Source organism: Astyanax mexicanus, chromosome 8 (assembly GCF_023375975.1).
Source record: "Astyanax mexicanus isolate ESR-SI-001 chromosome 8, AstMex3_surface, whole genome shotgun sequence".
NCBI lineage: Eukaryota > Metazoa > Chordata > Actinopteri > Characiformes > Acestrorhamphidae > Astyanax > Astyanax mexicanus.
In genome coordinates this window covers 2,251,998-2,272,094 of record NC_064415.1, presented here as the reverse complement: position 1 = coordinate 2,272,094, position 20,097 = coordinate 2,251,998, and the positions used below count along the sequence as shown (strand labels likewise).

At 35.2% G+C, this 20,097-nt stretch overlaps 2 protein-coding genes and 1 long non-coding RNA gene across 6 annotated transcripts in view; 2 read left to right on the top strand and 1 right to left on the bottom strand.

Moving 5' to 3' along the window:
• The window catches only part of LOC111191211 (C-C motif chemokine 13), a 35,325-nt gene that overhangs the window by 13,225 nt on the left and 2,003 nt on the right, over nucleotides 1-20,097 (top strand). For both annotated transcript variants that reach the window (XM_049482701.1, XM_049482702.1), the window contains exon 2: nucleotides 19,199-19,288. In XM_049482701.1, coding sequence (XP_049338658.1) covers nucleotides 19,213-19,288 — 76 coding nt within the window. In that variant the 5' untranslated portion in view covers nucleotides 19,199-19,212. The remainder of the gene's footprint in view (nucleotides 1-19,198; nucleotides 19,289-20,097) is intronic.
• On the bottom strand, nucleotides 1,188-19,270 carry LOC125803926 (uncharacterized). The gene is made up of 2 exons (XR_007440412.1): nucleotides 19,137-19,270; nucleotides 1,188-1,281 (listed from the first exon to the last, which is right to left on the bottom strand). It is a non-coding gene; the product is annotated as an uncharacterized LOC125803926 (long non-coding RNA).
• Nucleotides 1,220-20,097, top strand: part of LOC111191212 (C-C motif chemokine 14) — a 75,425-nt gene continuing 56,547 nt past the window's right edge. The window contains exons 1-3 of one of the 3 annotated variants that reach the window (XM_049482696.1): nucleotides 10,796-10,943; nucleotides 12,518-12,629; nucleotides 12,955-13,319. In XM_049482696.1, coding sequence (XP_049338653.1) covers nucleotides 10,868-10,943; nucleotides 12,518-12,629; nucleotides 12,955-13,054 — 288 coding nt within the window. In that variant the 5' untranslated portion in view covers nucleotides 10,796-10,867 and the 3' untranslated portion in view covers nucleotides 13,055-13,319. Of the gene's footprint in view, nucleotides 1,299-10,795; nucleotides 10,944-12,517; nucleotides 12,630-12,954; nucleotides 13,320-20,097 lie in introns of those variants that run through there. The other 2 variants (XM_049482695.1, XM_049482694.1) reach the window with 2 other exon arrangements.

The window sequence follows — 20,097 nt, the reverse complement described above, 5'->3', positions numbered from 1 at the left end:
GCATTAGCTAGATGCTAAGCGCTAACTCTCTCAGAGGTGAGTTTTATCAGCCTGTAATCTGCTTGTTTACCGTGTTAAAACAAGCTACGGGGGACGAATCGCTAGCTAATATCTCACTGTCTTACCAGAACACGCAGGATTACTCAGTGTAACGCTGTCGTTTAAGTTTGGGTTAACTTTACTAGTTTAGGTGACTAGCTAGCGTGCTAGCGGATAGCTATGCTAACGCTGGTGCAGCAAGCCTTAGTGGACATCTGGAAATCTAAGCTTACTGTAAATAAACTGAAGCACGTTACTCACCCAAATAAACAGTTTTCAGTAGAGGAATCTGTGTAGATTAATATCCAGCACTCGTTTGACTTTGAAAGAGCTAGATTTATATACTGAGACGCTCCACCGGCAAGCGACCACCCCCGGTGGGGGAAGGGAAACATGGCGCCACCCCTGTTCACTTTGATATAGGCACCCTTTCTAGTGTCACTTAACGCGCCTTATAATGCGATGCGCCCTATGTATGGAAAAATAGCAGAAAATAGGCGTTCTTTGATAGTGCGTCTTATAATACGGTGCGCCTTATAGTCCGAAAAATACGGTAACTCGAATTATTCGAGTAATAGTTTCACCCCTACTGTCATCCATCCATTTATCCATCCATCCATCCATCCATCCATCTATCTATCTATTTATCCAAAGGGGATACAAAGCCTAGCAACTTGTTTCCTGGCAAACTCCAGTAAAGCCATATCTACTGCCTTACAACAACTTATCAGGCCTACGCCTGAGTAAAAGAGACCTGAACTAAATATTAAAGATTCTTTGCTCTTGCTATGGCTAAAATATAACAGCCTTTCAAGGTACACATTGCTTATCATATCACACACTGAACACGAGAGTCTCTAAGATAAAGATCACATTTTAAATATAGTGTTATTCAGTTAGATGGTGGCTGATACTCGTACGGTAGGCTATGGAAAGGATGTGGTCATTTTTTTCTACTGATGACTGACTGATGGGGGTAAAAATGCTCTTTGCGTTTTTGCTACTGGTGACAAACACAGACTGGTTTCCTGTGGAAATTATTTTTTTTAAATTGCCCATTCACCCAAACTCCTCCCACCCCCCACCTTATCTGATTATAAAACCTGGTGCAAGACCATTTTCCCTTATTTCAGAAGATTTCAGATCAGCATCTTCATCATCTCCTGCAGCTGAAGAAACAATCATGAGGTTCTGGAGTGGTTCTCTCCTGCTGGGTCTGCTGGTCGTCCTCTGCCTTCAGTCCTGTGTGGAGGGAGAACGTAAGATTATCCTCTGGTTTAATAACATCATTTACCTGTTCATTACTATTACCTGAGTTCATGACTGTATTATTTTCATTAAAGTAGAGTTTCTACATTATCTGATTTTATTTTTACGACACAGAATCAAAAGGATTGAATGTATGCTGTTTCAGTTACTATCAGAGAAAAATCCCTGCAGGACGCATTGTGAGTTATGAAGAAACAAGTAACGGTTGTCCAAAACCAGGAATTCTGTAAGTTTCACCCTGTTATGTTTTGTTTTAATATTACAGTGTATTATTTACCAGTATTATTTAAACGAATATAAATTTAAGCTGCTGCTGTGCTTACTGTGCACCTCAAATCACCTTTATGTATATAAAATGCATACATAAGTGTTTCAGTATATATAATAAGAGACCACTTCAAAATGAACCTTTATTATCATGTTATTTAATCATATTTGATAATATTATCCATGTTCCACTAAAACCTTACGCTGAAAAAAATGATGCGTAAAATTTACTTTAAAAGAGTTTCACAACTTTCTGCATTTGCTTTTATTAAGTAAATTTAATTTAATGTAAATTTTAGTAACTTCAACTCGGTTTCAAGACTTAAATAGAGTTACACAGAGTAAATAAGAGAACTGAACTTCAGTCAATCCTTTCTTTTAGTAAACTTTACTTCATTTATTTTTACTGAATCAATCCTTTCTTTTAGTAAACTTTACTTCATTTATTTTTACTGAATCAATCCTTTCTTTTAGTAAACTTTACTTCATTTATTTTTACTGAATCAATCCTTTCTTTTAGTAAACTTTACTTCATTTATTTTTACTGAATCAATCCTTTCTTTTAGTAAACTTTACTCCATTTCTGCATACAATATTACCTAATTACAATTACTTAATTTCTACAATATTATTTTATATAATTTTAGTTAAAATATAATATAATATAAATATAATGAAAATGTAAATATTTTTAGTTGAAACACACATATTATACCGTCTCAACACATGGATTGCATGTAATACATTCTTTATAGTATACCATGTGTTGAGACGGTATAATATGTGTGTTTCAACTAAAAATATTTACATTTTCATTATATTTATATTATATTATGTATTATAATTTTTTTGAGTAATATAGTATAAATAAAGTCATTGTAATTAGGTTATATTGTATGCAGAAATGAAGTAAAGTTTACTAAAAGAAAGAATTAACTGAACTTCGGTTCACTTATTTACTCTATGTAACATTAAAAGCTCCACTAGGTAGGATTGAGATTTTGTGCTCGTGGGCTCCCCCTACAGTTGCAGAGTGTAATAAATGTTTCAGGCGGATTAGTTTCTCTTTCTCGTTTTCTGGCTTTCACAGACATATTCGGTCTCTTTCCAGCTTCTGCCAGAGTGTCTGTATGTTAGTTTGTAAAGAATGAACCAGTAGTCCTTGTAGAACTGTTAGAACTAAAGTTAGGAAAGCAGGTCGCAGTTCTCGCGAGCGTTGGTCGCGGCCGCCTCGGAAAACTTACAGACTCTGGTTTGAGCTCAGAGGAGCTCCGGCACAGAGACGAGAGCACCGCTATTCCTCCTATTACACCTCAATGCAGCGCTGCAGTGAGTTTCAAGCTGTAATTTTACTTCTTTAAAAAGATCAAAAATCAAGAAAATCCTACCTAGTGCTGCTTTAAGTCTTGAAACCGAGTTGAAGTTATTTAAATGTATCAGAAATGAAATTTATTTAAAAAAAGCTAATGCAGAAAGTTGCAATTTTTTCTAAAATAAATTTTATGCATCATTTTTGCAGTGTATATCTCCATTTCAGTTTGTTGATTTTTGCCAGTCAAAGCTCGCTGAAAAAAGGCCAGACACTGCTTTAGTTTACATCCTTGCTTTCTTTGAACTTTTTCAAGCTTTTTATTTTCCTAAGATGTGGCAATTCATTTAACTTAAAAGCAGCTGCAACACAAGCCTTTTAGTATTACTGAAACAGAGACATCATTTCTAATATTTATGAGCTCTGTTTCCTCACTCTCTGTTTCCTCACTCTCAGTTTCCTCACTCCCTGTTTCCTCACTCTCTGTTTCCTCACTCTGTTATCCCTCACTCTCAGTTTCCTCACTCTGTTTCCTCACTCTCTGTTTCCTCACTCTCTGTTTCCTCACTCTCAGTTTCCTCACTCTCAGTTTCCTCACTCTGTTTCCTCACTCTCTGTTTCCTCACTCTCTGTTTCCTCACTCTCAGTTTCCTCACTCTCAGTTTCCTCACTCTCTGTTTCCTCACTCTCAGTTTCCTCACTCTCAGTTTCCTCACTCTCTGTTTCCTCACTCTGTTTCCTCACTCTCAGTTTCTTCACTCTCAGTTTCCTCACTCTCTGTTATCCCTCACTCTCAGTTTCCTCACTCTCAGTTTCCTCACTCTCTGTTTCCTCACTCTCAGTTTCCTCACTCTCAGTTTCCTCACTCTCTGTTTCCTCACTCTCAGTTTCCTCACTCTCTGTTTCCTCACTCTCTGTTTCCTCACTCTCAGTTTCCTCACTCTGTTTCCTCACTCTCAGTTTCCTCACTCTCTGTTTCCTCACTCTCAGTTTCCTCACTCTGTTTCCTCACTCTCAGTTTCCTCACTCTCAGTTTCCTCACTCTCTGTTTCCTCACTCTCAGTTTCCTCACTCTCAGTTTCCTCACTCTGTTTCCTCACTCTGTTTCCTCACTCTCAGTTTCCTCACTCTCTGTTTCCTCACTCTCAGTTTCCTCACTCTCAGTTTCCTCACTCTCTGTTTCCTCACTCTCAGTTTCCTCACTCTCTGTTTCCTCACTCTCAGTTTCCTCACTCTGTTTCCTCACTCTCTGTTTCCTCACTCTCTGTTTCCTCACTCTGTTTCCTCACTCTCAGTTTCCTCACTCTGTTTCCTCACTCTCAGTTTCCTCGCTCTCTGTTTGCTCACGCTCAGTTTCCTCACTCTCAGTTTCCTCACTCTGTTTCCTCGCTCTCTGTTTCCTCACTCTCAGTTTCCTCACTCTCTGTTATCCCTCACTCTCAGTTTCCTCACTCTCAGTTTCCTCACTCTCTGTTATCCCTCACTCTCTGTTTCCTCACTCTCTGTTTCCTCACTCTCTGTTATCCCTCACTCTCTGTTTCCTCACTCTCTGTTTCCTCACTCTCTGTTATCCCTCACGCTCAGTTTCCTCACTGCTGTCGTCCATTTTCCCTTTTCCTCACTGTCTCTTTTCTCCTTAGTTTAAAAGTCGCTTGAACTCTGATCTGGCTCTTTAGACTGAGTTGCATTGGTGCAAATCAGATACGTATTGAATTTTAATGTTCAATTACATTTCCCCGTGTAATAAAGGCATTATTTTCTCTTTTTTTAACAAATGCAATGGTAATTTAAGCTCTGTACTCTCATTATTGTGTACTAGAGTTATCTGGGCAATAAATATAACATGCAAAAACTACATTACTTCGTTTTGTTAATGCACTTATACGTTTGTTAAATGCTGCAGGTGCTGGGTGTGTGTGTTACAGTGTGTTTAATAATGTATTTACATGTCTCTGTAGTAAATTACTCCAGTTTTAACACTCTTAAACTTTCTTCACTGCAGTTTTGTCGTACGGAACGGTAAACGTGTGTGTGTAAACCCAAATCTGGGCTGGGTGCAGCGAGTCAGGGGGGAGATCGATTGGAAATCTGTGGACAATTCAACTGATCCGACTGAATGATCTGACTGAAATCATCTCTACATCAATAACAAATCATCTACTTCTTCTGTTTCCTGCTGATTAATACTGATTATTAATGATTATTTCTATTTAATACAGTTTAATAAAGACTTTTACAGTTGATTACTGACCATTTCTGTCTCTTAACGCAGCAGCACTTTTAAATAATAATGATTAAATAATGATTTTGTTTGATTTGTGCTTAAACTTCTAAAGAAAAACCTGGTCTACATTTTTGGTGTAATGTGAATCTGGCAGCTGTCCTCTATACTGTATCCAAATTCCATGATGAATGGACCAATAGAAATACTACAAAAAGACTGATACTTAGAATATAATCTTTTTAGATTTTTGTCCTTCTGTAAAGTTGCTGTTTTTTGCCACTATGAACTACCATTAAAAAGTTTGAACACACCTTAAATACAGTGTTTTTTCATCATTTTAAAATGTTCTGCATTGTAGATTAACACTAAACTCATTCAAACTATGAAGAAAAACAAAAAGTCTTAAACAAACCAGAATATGTTTTATATTTTACATTCTTTAAAGATATTTTGGCTGGATTTCCTCAGTCAGTTTTATGAGGTAGAGTCACCTGGAATTCAGGCTTTCAGTTAACAGCTGTGCTGAACTCATCAAGAGTTAATTACTTGAATTTCTTGTCTCTTAATGTAAAGTTTGAGAGCATCAGTTAAAGTAAAGTAGTGAAGAGGTAGAGTTACAGGTATACAGTGAATAGTGAATATTTGAGTAATGTTCGAATCCAGGTTATGAGAAGCAACAACTACTAAACAAAGAAAAAATATATTAAGAAAAAAAAATTAAGAAACTGGCACTCATCAGGACCGCCCCAGGAAAGGAAGAGCGAGAGTTTCCTCTGTTGTACAGGATAGTTTTCAGCCTCAGAAACCACAAGTTAACAAACAGCTCCTCAGATAAGAGTATCTAAATGCTTCTTCACAGAGTATTTATGTTTGTTTAACACTGTTTTTAAGTTACTACATGATTCATTATGTGTTCCTTCATAATCTGATAGATCACTTTAATATTCATTTACTATGTAGGAGTATAACTATGTGTTTTTATAATATTTTACTATTTGTAATATATGAAGGTATAATATAATATATGTAATACATGTAATGTGTATGTAATAAAGGACAGGTTATTCCAGTTCTGCTGTAGAAAAACAGAACATATTACAGTGATAATATATTTTCACATTACCTTACCAATTAACTGTGCTTTTTAATTGTGTTTGATTAATATGTTAATTGATTGGTTCTTAGCCTGTCTGTTTTGTTATTCTCTGATAATAAAAGCAATAATAAAAATGTTAAATTTTTTGTTTGTATGTTCAGCCAGTTAAGGAGGGCTAGGCTTTTCCTTGGTGACTCTTAAAGGACTCAAAATTAAATTTAAATGAAGCTATTTTGAAAAGTGTGCATGCGGTTGCTCTATCTCTCCGAAATTAATTTAGACAAAACAGTGGAGTTCTACCTATACCTGTAAAAAAAGCACTACACAAACTTAATAACCATTACACCAAACAAATATAAATAATATTACACAATTAAGACTTAATAGTAAATAATAGTAAATAATTAAACAGAACATATACCTCTTTTTACACAAGTTAGAATACTGTAGGTCTAAATGTTCAAATAGTTCTTTACACAAAATCACTCTCACATTAAGATAAAAATCTCACCAGCTCTATTCTTAGCAGTTTCAGTCCCTTTCAGAATGAGCCGTTTAAAGGCTCTGTCATTTTTATGCAAATAAGCTGTCGCTGGCCACACCCCGTGTTATTCTGGACATTTACCACACATTTGTATTACAAAACTCATAATTAAAAAGTTCTTATATCTCCTTCAACTTCTGACTTGCCACGGACAGTAGGTACAGATCCCTCACTCAGACAAAGTCTGAAATTGAGTTTCTTTAACTGATCTAGTGGACTGGGCTCTGGTGAAGGTTTATAGATGAACGGTGTTGCTAGGGTGGTTCTATGCAGTGTTTATAAGGGAGGTTGAGATCCAAGTAGAAATTTAAAAAGCATTCAAAAAATTAGTTTTGCATAATACTGTATGTGCCCTTTAAAGCCTTGAAGAAACTAATCACTTTACACTACGTGTCCAAATGTTTCTAGCTACTTTTAATTAACACCCATTGCACACACTGAAATTGTCCTAGTTTCTGTAGAAAACATCTGCCAATGTGACAATTAAACCAATTGACCAACCAATGTTGCGGAATTAGTGCTCTGCTCAACTAAGTAATTGCCTGGCATCCATCCATTCATCCATCCATCTCTCTACCCACAGGGGACACAATATCAACAGCCTAGCAACTTGTTAGCAAACACCAGGAAACCCATATATACTGCCTTACAACAACTTATCAACCTACGCCTCAGTAAAAGAGACATTTATTTTAGCACAAGGCCACAACAAAATAAGAAAGTAAGAAAATGTGAAAACACACAAGGTTCAAGGTACACATTGCTTATCATATCACACACTGAACCTAAGAGTCACTAAGATAAAATCACATTTTAAATATAGAGATCCTGTATTTAGTTAGATGGTGTCTGATTCTCGTATAGGGTTGTGTGGAAAGGATGTGGTCATTTCTTCTACTGATGGCTGATTGATGGGTGTAAAAATGCTCTTCATGTTTCACTACTGGCGACAAACACAGACTGGTTTCCTGTGGAAATGAGTTTTTTTAATTGCCGAAACATTTGGACAGTTAAATGGCTTTTTGATAAGGACTTCAAAGCAGTGTATTGAAATACTGCACTGTAATTTCAAATGAACTGATTCAGGCTAGGCTAAGCTAATGTGCTTGTATGCTATACAGAGCTAAGCGGTCTACTGGATCTAAAGGACTTTAAGAATTAAAACAAACAAGGAGCTTCCAAAAAAATTGACTAAACCAATGCATCTCAAGGAACATCTCACTAAGATCACTCAGGACTATGCAATTATGGTGTTTGAGTTTAAACTACAGTATCCCCTCAGATTTTTGTAAATACTGTATTATACCTTTTTATGAGTAACACTGAAGATATAACATTTTGATACAGTGTAAAGCAGTCTGTGTACAGCTACAGTATAACAGTCTAAATTTACTGTGCCCTCAAAATAACTCACAGCCATTTATGTCTAAGCCACTGGCGACAAAATAAAAAATCTCCAAATTGTGCACAAGTGTCAATATTTTGTGTGGCCACCAGTATTTTTCAGCACTGCTTTTTTTACTCTCTTGGGCATGGAGTTCACTAGAGCTTCACAGGTTTTCACTGGAATCTTTTTCCACTTCTCCATGATGACATCACAGAGCTGGTGGATATTAGTGTGAGGATGCCCCACAGGTGCTCAATCTTGAGACATGCTTGGCCAGTCTTTATCTTAAGCTTCCTCAAACTTGCAGTGATGCAGTGTGTGGCGTATAGTCTGAGCTCCCACCTCTTCAACCTCTGCAGCAATGCTAGCAGCACTCACGCGTCTATTTTTTAAGGCCAACCTCCGAACACTACACAAAACACATGGACTGAACTTCTTTGGTCGACCCTGGAGAGGCCTGTTGTGTGTGGAACCCGTCCTGGGAAACTGCTGTATGGTCATCAATTCTGTTTCTCACATCCTCAGAGAGTTCTTTGCCATGAAGTGTCATGCTGAATATCCAACGGCCAGTATGAGAGGGTGTTGGAGACCTTGCACTTCTCTACCTTCTAGTCTGTTTGAAGATGCCCCACAGATGCTCAATAGGCTTAAGGTCTGGAGACATACTTGGCAAGTCCATCACCTTTATCTATATCTTCCTCAGCAAAGTAGTTTTCCTCTTGAAGGTGTGTTTAGGTTGTTATTGTGTCAGAAAACTGCTTTTTGGTCGAGTTTCTGAAGGGAAGGGATCATGCTCTGCTTCAGAATATCGCAGTACATGTTGTTATTGAGCTAACCAGCTAACCAGAGACATTTCATTCATCACGTGTCATTTGGGGGCCCAAACTTAATGGACTGGATGCATGATGCACAAAATTATTGTTGGTTTAATTGTACCCCTCATGTGGTAGAGAGTTTATCGTGGTAGAATAGTTAGCATAGCAGAGAAGCTATTCCAACTTCACCAAAATCGAAGTTAAGAACAGTAGGCTATTGTAATGTCATATCGTTAAATATAAGAAGCTGTGAATCTGGAAAGAATGACATACACTGAAAAAAAATATGCGTAAAATTTACTTAAAAAAATGTTTCGCAACTTTCTGCAACTTTTTTTCTTTTTTGTTTTTTTTTTTAAGTAAATTTTATTTCAGATAAATTTAAGTAACTTCAACTCAGTTTCAAGACTTAAATATTACTTATAATAAATAAGTGAACTGAACGTCAATGCAGGAAATTATCAGAATCCCCCTCAAGGGGGCGCCTCCCATTAGTTTCTGACATTAGCCAGCAGGTTCGTCATTCCTGCAGTCGGCAAAATATGGAACTTCAGCAGACATGGAAGGTGGTAAGTGAATTGGGCCTACCTGTACAAATGGTGTACTTTAGCAGCAGGAATGCTAGCAACAACATATATGGGTAATGACTATGTTAGCTACCTGCCTGGCAGTCAATGATACAAACTTGAACAATTTCGCACATGCTGATTCTATAGCTTCATACTATAATACACTGAAAAAAGATGAGTAAAATCTACTAAAAAAAGTTTTGCAACTTTCTGCACTTGTTTTTTTTTAAGTAAATTTAATTTCATGTAAATTTAAGTAACTTCAACTCGGTTTCAAGACTTAAATGTTGCATTTAATTTCTGCATACAACATTACCTAATTACATATACTTAATTTATACAATATTACTGAAATAATTTATGATGCATAGTATTTTATAATTCCTGAAATTTAAATATTTTTAGTTAAAACACACATTAAAATATTTACATAATCTCAAAGATTTATTTTGTAAACAGACCAAGTCTCACTGTCTCATCAAATGGATGGCATGTAATACATTATTTTATAATATATACTAAAAAGAATGTATTACATGCCATCCATGTGTTGAGACAGTATTGTTAAATTTTAGGAATTATAGTGCGAAATTGTTCAAGTTCGTAGCATTGACTGCTACTAGTCATTACCCATATATGTTGTTGCTAGCATTCCTGCTGCTAAAGTACACCATTTGTACAGGTAGGCCCAATTCACTTACCACCTGCCATGTCTGCTGAAGTTCCATATTTTGCCGACTGCAGGAATGATGAACCTGGCTGGCTAATGTCAGAAACTAATGGGAGGTGCCCCCTTGAGGGGGATTCTGATAAAAATGTAGTAGTACTTTTTCCTGCATTGACATCACAGGGAGGGAAATAGGATAGTTGGGTACAATTTGACCATTTTTACATAGAGGCGTACTCACTTTTTATTTTGACTGTAGAGATACTGAATGTAAGTATGTGTGTGAGTTTCTATTGTGAAAAATTCATTATAAAACTTTTTGGCTCATGGTAAATGTGTGGAAAAGGCGAGAGTCTCTAAGATAAAGATCACATTTTAAATATAGTGTTATTCAGTTAGATGGTGTCTGATTCTTGTATAGGGTTGTGTGGAAAGGATGTGGTCATTTTTTCTACTGATGACTGACTGATGGGGGTAAAAATGCTTCTCATGTTTTTGCTACTGGTGACAAACACAGACTGGTTTCCTGTGGAAATTAGTTTTTTTTAATTGCCTATTCACCCAAACTCCTCCCACCCCCCACCATATCTGATTATAAAACCTGGTGCAAGACCATTTCCCCTTATTTCAGAAGATTTCAGATCAGCATCATCATCATCTCCTGCAGCTGAAGAAACAATCATGAAGTTCTGGAGTGGTTCTCTCCTGCTGGGTCTGCTGGTCGTCCTCTACCTTCAGTCCTGTGTGGAGGGACAACGTAAGATTATCCTGTTTAATTAATATTTCAAAACTGTTATAATTGTTATTACTGATCATTTAATTGCAGTCTGATTAAATACTTTAATTACTCTCTCAGATTACTGTTACTGCAGGATCTGAGAGAGAGTAGACGGGTGGTGGTGTGTTTATCTGTCAGACTGTAGAGAGTGAGGTTTACTGTGAGGAAGATGTAGCTGATTTACAGCCTACAGATTTCAAACTGTAAAGTTCTAATAATAATAATAATAATAATAATAATAATGATAATAATAATTAGTATTATTATTATCATTATTATTATTATTATTATTAGTAGTAGTAGTAGTAGTACTAGTAGTAGTATTAGTAGTAGTAAAAGTAGCAGTACTAGTATTATTATTATTAGTAGTGGTGGTAGTGGTAGTAATAGTAGTAGTAATAGTATTATTAATATTACTATTATTAGTAGTAGTAAAAGTATTATTATTATTATTATTATTATTATTATTAGTAGTAGTAGTAGTAGTAGTACTAGTAGTAGTATTAGTAGTAGTAAAAGTAGTAGTACTAGTATTATTATTATTAGTAGTGGTGGTAGTGGTAGTAATAGTAGTAGTAATAGTATAATTATTATTATTATTATTATTAGTAGTAGTAGTAGTAGTAGTAGTTGTAGAGGTAGTGGTAGTAGTATTAGTAGTATTAGTAGTTGTAAAAGTAGTAGAACTAGTATTATTATTATTACTATTATTATTAGTAGTAAAAGTAGTACTAGTATTATTATTATTAGTAGTGGTGGTAGTGGTAGTAATAGTATTATTAATATTACTATTATTATTAGTAGTAAAATTATTATTATTATTATTATTATTAGTAGTAGTAGTAGTAGTAGTAGTAGTTGTAGTAGTAATAGTATTAGTAGTAGTAGTTGTAGAGGTAGTGGTAGTAGTATTAGTAGTGGTAAAAGTAGTAGAACTAGTATTATTATTATTACTATTAGTAGTAGTAGTAAAAGTAGTACTAGTATTATTATTAGTAGTAGTGGTGGTAGTGGTAGTAATAGTAGTAGTAATAGTATTATTAATATTACTATTATTAGTAGTAGTAAAAGTATTATTATTAGTAGTAGTAGTAGTCGTAGTAATAGTATTATTAATATTACTAGTATTATTAGTAGTAAAAGTATTATTATTATTATTATTATTATTATTATTATTATTATTATTATTATTAATAGTAGTAGTAGTAATAGTATTATTATTAGTAGTAGTGGTAGTAGTAGTAGTAAAAGTAGTAGTACTAGTATTATTATTATTAGTAGTAAAAGTAGTAAAAGGAAATTTGGCAGTGTTAAATCAGCACTGTTAGTGTTATATATATATATATTTAACACTGCCAAATTTCCTGTGAACTAGTATTATTATTATTAGCAGTAGTAGTAGTAGTAGAAAAAGTAGTAGTTATTATTACTATTATTATTATTAATAGTAGTAGTAGTAGTAGTAGTAGTTTTTAATTATTATTATTATTATTATTATTATTATTATTATTATTATTATTATTATTATTATTATTATTATTATCTTTACACAGATATGAATGAACCAAGTGTATGCTGCTTCAGTTTCTATAAGGGAAGAATTCCTCTACAGCGCATTATGAAGTATGAAACAACCAGATCTGACTGTACAAAACCAGGAGTGGTGTAAGTTTCCATCCTCATTCTTAAATAATAAATAACAGACATCCTAAGTACCCCGGGCCCTGGACCCCCCAATAATTACTCCAGTAAAATACAGATAACATACATTTCTATAAGTAATGTAACAAAGTATTTTTGCTTCACACACATGAAACACTTGTTTCATTATTTAACTGCCATATTAATTGTTATACATAATGTATAATATTAATTGCTGCTGTTGTTTTTTAAGTTAATACAGGTGAGATTTACAGTGTGTTTAATAATGTATGATCTGTTTCTGTATTAATTACTGCAATTGTTAACACTCCTCTTTTATCCTCTGCAGTTTCACCGTATGGTCGGGTAAGCGTGTGTGTGTGGAGCCTGCTGACGACTGGGTGAAACAGACCATGGATCAGATTGATAAACGAGCTCTGGACAGTTAAACTGATCTCAGCTGAGAGATTAAATCATCTCTACAGTAATACCAGATCATCTTCTTCTCTCTCCTCTGCTGTTTTGTTTTTGAATGTATATTTTACATACAGTTTCATGTGTTTTTAAGTAATGAGAAATAAAATATCTGTATATAAATATGTACGTACAAATGAAAGACGCCCAGCTGTATAGAATCATAATCTAGAAGTCTGAAATGGTTAATGTGTGAACTGCATCCAGTAAATAGACCGATTTATGTAGTCTAGGTTAGAGAACAAAATGTTATAATAATTTTTATTATGATAAAAACACATTTCTCCTTATTTTAATATCCATCAGCATATCACACAGTACTAATCTATATATCTACTGTTATTAATAATCAGTGAATAATTTAAAATATATACTAACAAATGACAGAAAACATTTTAATCATTTCTATAATTTGGACTTGATCAAAATATTTAAATTCTCTAAATATTTGCATCTAAAATGGAGCATATTTGAGTAGTGTAGTTCTGACAAAAGCTCTGGCAGGTGTGAGAGTTTTCCTTGAATTCCTTGTGATTTTTAGGTAAATAAATCTACATAAAACTATAATGCATTGGATTTTAAGATATTTGTAAAAGATATACAGTATTTACAGCATCTGTTACAGGCTGAAGTTCTTTACAAGGAGCTGCTGTCAATTCCTTGCATTCAAGCTGAGCAAAAAGGGCAGAACACTGTAAACTATAGACTAGGAATTATATTATATCAAATAAAATTAATATATTGTGATTATAGAAGAACCAATAAAAATAAAATACCTTTGTTTATACAGTTTAGTAATATTATTTTGTCATGAACAGGCCCAACAGGTACAGGAAAATGACCCCGTATAAATGAACCAAAATGACTTTTAAATAAAATCTTTTTATACTGACTTTCATTGAAATATAAGGCACATGTCTGTCTCCTGTTATGCTGACCTTCTGAAGCTTTTTCCATTGATTAACTATTTATTTTATAAGAATCTGCTCATCAGGTGGATCTAAACCTCTTTAATATATTTTAATACATGTAACATATGGGGCCCTATTTTAGCAACCAATCATTTGCTCATCATTCTCTTTAAGAGTAGATCAGGTGAGCTCTGTCTTTGGCGGATTGCTATTGTAACGGTGCAGCTACCTGGACGTGTCCAACAAACTCTTCTCAGCAGAGGAAACTGAGCTGCTGGTTGACGCTGTGAAGGAGCTCCAGCAGCTCATTTACGGGAACAGCAATGTTATTTTATTTACTATTCTGTTTATTGTTGATGTAAAAGTTGGTGTGTAACATTGCCAAGATAGCGATGAACATCCACCACGATTTCCAGACCACCACGCCCATCAGTGTAGATACATTCAGAAGCTCTGCTGTTGGTGTGGGGTGTGAGATAGCAATGAGCATCGTGACACACCTTGCACCGGTTGTAAGATAGGGCCTTTAGAGTTACAATAAATTTATTATTTTTTATTATGTTTAACTAATATGTGAGTCTATTGGCTCCTGACTTGTCTTCACTCTTTTGCACTTTTCATTAAATATAATTAAAATATGTTGAATGTTGTCTTTGCATTTTTTTAACTTTAAAAGCATACAAATTTAAAATCTCAGTTGTTTTAAATGTTTGTTTGCATTTTGTTCCAAAATTCAGAGTATGGGGTTACAGTGGAAATAATAGTGGAGTGAAGAGGTAATAAACTGACAGAATTAAGGGAAGAAGAAAGAAATGTGTCTTTGACTCTAACTTTGACCCAATTATACTTTTTACTCAATTATTTTAGATGGTTTTTTAATAGAAGTTTTGTCCCTCGAGTTTAGAAAATGCAAGTCATTCCAATGCCAAATAACAGCGCAAATAAAATAACTGAATGGTTACAGACCCATTGTACTTACATCTTTATTAGGCAAAAGCATGATGCATCTAGATAGTAAGTAGCTTATATCACAAACAGCTAAGCTGCTAAGATGCTACACTGGTTCTCTTGTATAAAATATTTGGTAATTTGGTGTTTTTTAATTGAAGATTTCTCTTCAGCCTTTAATACAGTCCAGCCCCATCTTCTCCTACAGCACGTATGTGACCTGAATGTTAGCATTAGCATTGTTTTTTTGTGGGTCAGGGGTGGGTTTCCCGAAAGCTTCGTAACGCTAAGAACTTCGTTAACTCGTACTTAAGATTGATCGTTAATTTAAGAGAGTTTCCCCAAACCAGTGCGTAACTAAAGTACTACGTAAACTCGCTCGCAGATCAACGAGTGCCCTGACCCAGTCATTATTCTTAAAGAGCTTCTTTAGGGGATCTCAACTTGCAGTTCAGCACCTTAAACACCAGGGACCGCCAATTTTGAGGGAGAAAAATTATAATTTCCGCGGTTGAAGCAATTATATTATATTACTATTAATTATAATCAATTATATTATTATATAATTATTATTATATTATATTATATTATATTATAATACCAACTTTGTCTGTGGCTTGTAGTCTAACTGGGCATATTGGAAATGACCAATCAAACCCACGAATACATAATTAAAATCCAGATTCCTGCAGATGATGCTCACGGTCTAAGCAAAGCTGCAAAGTCACCAAGTCTGTGGATTCTGTAATCAGGCTGTTACTGTGGAATACACACACTTATATACACTTCCAACCAGGGAATTACAGCACAACACAATATATTTCCATGCTATTGAGAAAATCCCTGGTACTGTAGGTCCGGTGCAGGGGACGCCTGCGGTGTCTTTAATCACACCTACACGTATTGTAAAGGGTATCGGTGAATGTGCACGTAATATTTAATATTAATCCTTAATCAGGTGCTTCTAACCAACATTGTGGCCGTTCATCTGGGCAAACTCTGGGGTGTGTCAGCTCACAAATATATAAATACCAGTCAAAAGTTGGACACGTCTCATTCAATGTTTTTATTAAATTTTTTTTACATTGTGGATTAATATTAAAACCATGAAAACTATTAATTGAAGCATTTGGAATTATCTAGTAAACAAAAAGGTGTATGGCCTTCACAATCCCCTGACCTAAACCCAACTGAGATGGTGATTTAGGATGAGCTGGAGCTTCACAGAGTGTATAAAGTATAAAACATACTCTTATTGGATATATATATATATATATATATATATATATATATATATATATATATATATATATATATATTAACATACATATATGTATTATTATATTATTTTTATATTATTAATAATTATAATAATAATAAAATAATATTACTATCAATATTACTATTAATAATATTAGTATAATATCTATTAATATAATATATATTAACAATAGTTTTAAAAAGGTAAAAAAAAGTTTAATGTTTTAAAATAGATTCGATTTTCGAGTATTTATTTAGTTATATTTATCTTTAGGAGTATTTTATTAATGCCAAAGTACATCCTTTTGTAATTTAAATATTAGAATATATTCAGCAGGACAATGACTCAAAGCTCACAAACAAATCCACATTTGAATGGCTTTAAAAAAGTAACAACTAAATTAAGGTTGTGGAATGGTCTAGTCTGATTGAGACGCTGTGGATGATCTTAAACAGGATGTTTATGCTGGAAAATGCTCCAATGTGTCTGAATTAAAACAATTCTGTAAAGAAGATCTACAGAGATGTGAAAGACTCATTGCCAGTAATCAGTAAAGCTTGAAAGTGCTTTTTATACTCGGGTTATCTCTGTCTAATATTAAAGTTTATTTGATAATCAGAAAAATATCAGTATGAGAGCAAATCTATACTTTACAGGAGTAATTATTTTTCAGGTTCTACTCCTAACATTTTAAAAATAGCCTCGTTATTTCTATTTCATTTTAGCTTGTACCAACCGTCCAACTAAGCTTCTTTAATATATTTACATTGTACTAAAATACATACATTTTTATGGGCATATATGCAGCTGAAAGAGGGATAAACAGCTTGAGGTTATACTTCAGAGAGAGTTCTGTTCTTTTCTTTTTTTAATAAAACAATTAAAATATCACGAGTGTGTATTGTATTTTTACTCACTAATTCAGAGGCTATAAATTTGGTAAACAGGAAATACCCAATACACTTTACCCAACACGCCACTTTAGTTAACCAACACTTCACCCAACCCAGTACTTTAGTTAACCAACACTTTACCCTACCCAGCACTTTACCCAACCCAGCACTTTACCCAACTCACCACTTTACCCAACCCACCACTTTACCCAACCCACCACTTTACCCAACCCACCACTTTACCCAACCCAGCACTTTACCCAACTCACCACTTTACCCAACTCAGCACTTTACCCAACTCACCACTTTACCCAACCCACCACTTTACCCAACCCACCACTTTACCCAACTCACCACTTTACCCAACCCACCACTTTACCCAACTCACCACTTTACCCAACTCAGCACTTTAACCAACTCACCACTTAACCCAACTCACCACTTTACCCAACCCAGGACTTTACATAACCATTACTTAACCCAACTCACCACTTTACCCAACCCAGCACTTTACATAACCATTACTTTACCCAACCCACCACTTTACCCAACCCAGCACTTTACCCAACCCACCACTTTACCCAACTCACCACTTTACCCAACTCAGCACTTTAACCAACTCACCACTTAACCCAACTCACCACTTTACCCAACCCACCACTTTACCCAACTCACCACTTTACCCAACTCAGCACTTTAACCAACTCACCACTTAACCCAACTCACCACTTTACCCAACCCAGGACTTTACATAACCATTACTTAACCCAACTCACCACTTTACCCAACCCAGCACTTTACATAACCATTACTTTACCCAACCCACCACTTTACCCAACCCAGCACTTTTCCCAACCCACCACTTTACCCAACCCACCACTTTACCCAACTCACCACTTTACCCAACTCAGCACTTTAACCAACTCACCACTTTACCCAACTCACCACTTTACCCAACTCAGCACTTTAACCAACTCACCACTTAACCCAACTCACCACTTTACCCAACCCAGGACTTCACCCAACTCAGCACTATAACCAACTCACCACTTTACCCAACTCAGCACTTTAACCAACTCACCACTTAACCCAACTCACCACTTTACCCAACCCAGCACTTTACCCAACTCAGCACTTTACTTGATGCAGCTCTGTACCGAACCGAGCACTTTACCTGACACAGCACGTTACCCAACCCCCCATATTACCTAACCAAGCATTTTACCCAATCCACCATGTTACCCAACCCAGCACGTTACCCAACATTTTACCCAACCCAGCACGTTACCCAACATGTTACCCAACCCAGCACATTACCCAACATTTTACCCAACCCAGCACGTTACTCAACCTAGCACTTTACCCAACCCAGCACTTTACCCAACCCACCATGTTACCCAACCCATCACTTTACCCAACCCACCATGTTACCCAACCCATCACTTTACCCAATCCATCACTTTACCCAACCCATCACTTTACCCAATCCATCACTTTACCCAACCCACCATGTTACCCAACCCATCACTTTACCCAATCCATCACTTTACCCAACCCACCATGTTACCCAACCCATCACTTTACCCAACCCATCACTTTACCCAACCCATCACTTTACCCAACACCCATTATCAGTATACTGTATAGAGTGGGGGGAAATGTTTATTTTATAAGTTTACCCCTTTTTTACTGAAATAAACAGTCTGTAATTGGAGGATATGTTTGTTTTAACAGAGAGAGACAGATTATTATAATAAATCCAGAACATAAACATTATAAAAGTTAAAAATTAATTTGTGTTTGATTAAGTAAAATAAGTAAAATAAAAAAGCACTACTTTAGCCTGTGGTTGTTTTGCATGCAACAGAGGGGTACAGAGAGGATGTGGTGATATAATCTAATGACTAATGGATACCTGATAACTGCGTATGTTTTTCTGAAAGCAAGAACCACAATCTTTTTTTTTTCTTTACCCCTCACCCAAACTCCGCCCACACCCTCACCTGATCAGGGTATAAAATAAATGAGGGCAAGATCAAATCACCACATTCGAGAAGATTTCAGACCATCATCATCATCATCTTCGTCTCCTGCTGCTGTAGAGAGAGAGAGAGAGAATCATGAAGTTCTGGAGTGGTTCTCTCCTCCTGGGTCTGCTGATCGTCCTCAACCTTCAGTCCTGTGTGGAGGGAAATTGTAAGTTCATCTTTAGGTTTATCATTTTTAACATTTTTAGATATTTTAATTACTGTCTTATTACACTTTTAATTATTATCTCAGATTATGACTCTATTACGACTGTGAACATCCTTAGACTTGTTTTTGGAATATTGGAATGAAACAAAAATAGACATTTTAGAACTTACTGTACAAATCAAAATTTGGACGCACCTTCTTGTTCAGTGTTTTTTTTTTTATTTCTTAATTTGATTTAGTTTCTACATTGAAAACGATAAAGGAACACAAATGGAATTACATAGAAACCAGTTAAAAAGTGTTATTCCTCCACATTAATCTCCTGATCTAAACCTGATGAACTAAGATGGTGATTTAATTGGGATGAGCTGGAGCTTCACAGCGTGAAAGAAAAGCAGCAACTATTGTTCAGCACCTCCAGAAACTCCTTATTTGTATAGCGCTTTTTACAACTGGTGTTGGCACAAAGCAGCTTTACAGAAAAGACGCTGAGAAAACTATTCCAGGTGACTCTCCCTCATGAAGACACTGAGATTAAAATACCAAGAGCCTGCAGATCTGTCCTCAGAGAGAAATGTGATATTTTTGTAGAAGAATCTAAAGGACTATAAAACATATTCAGATTTATTTAACCCTCCTGTTATGTTCTGTGTCGAATTGACCCATTTTAAAGATTGAAGATCTATGATATATAGTTAAAAGTATTTTTTTACTGTACGAAACTTCTTCTGCTTTCCTCAATTAGTGTAATCAACATATTATATGAAAATGATTCATTTCACATATTTGCAACAATCACCCCCTACAAA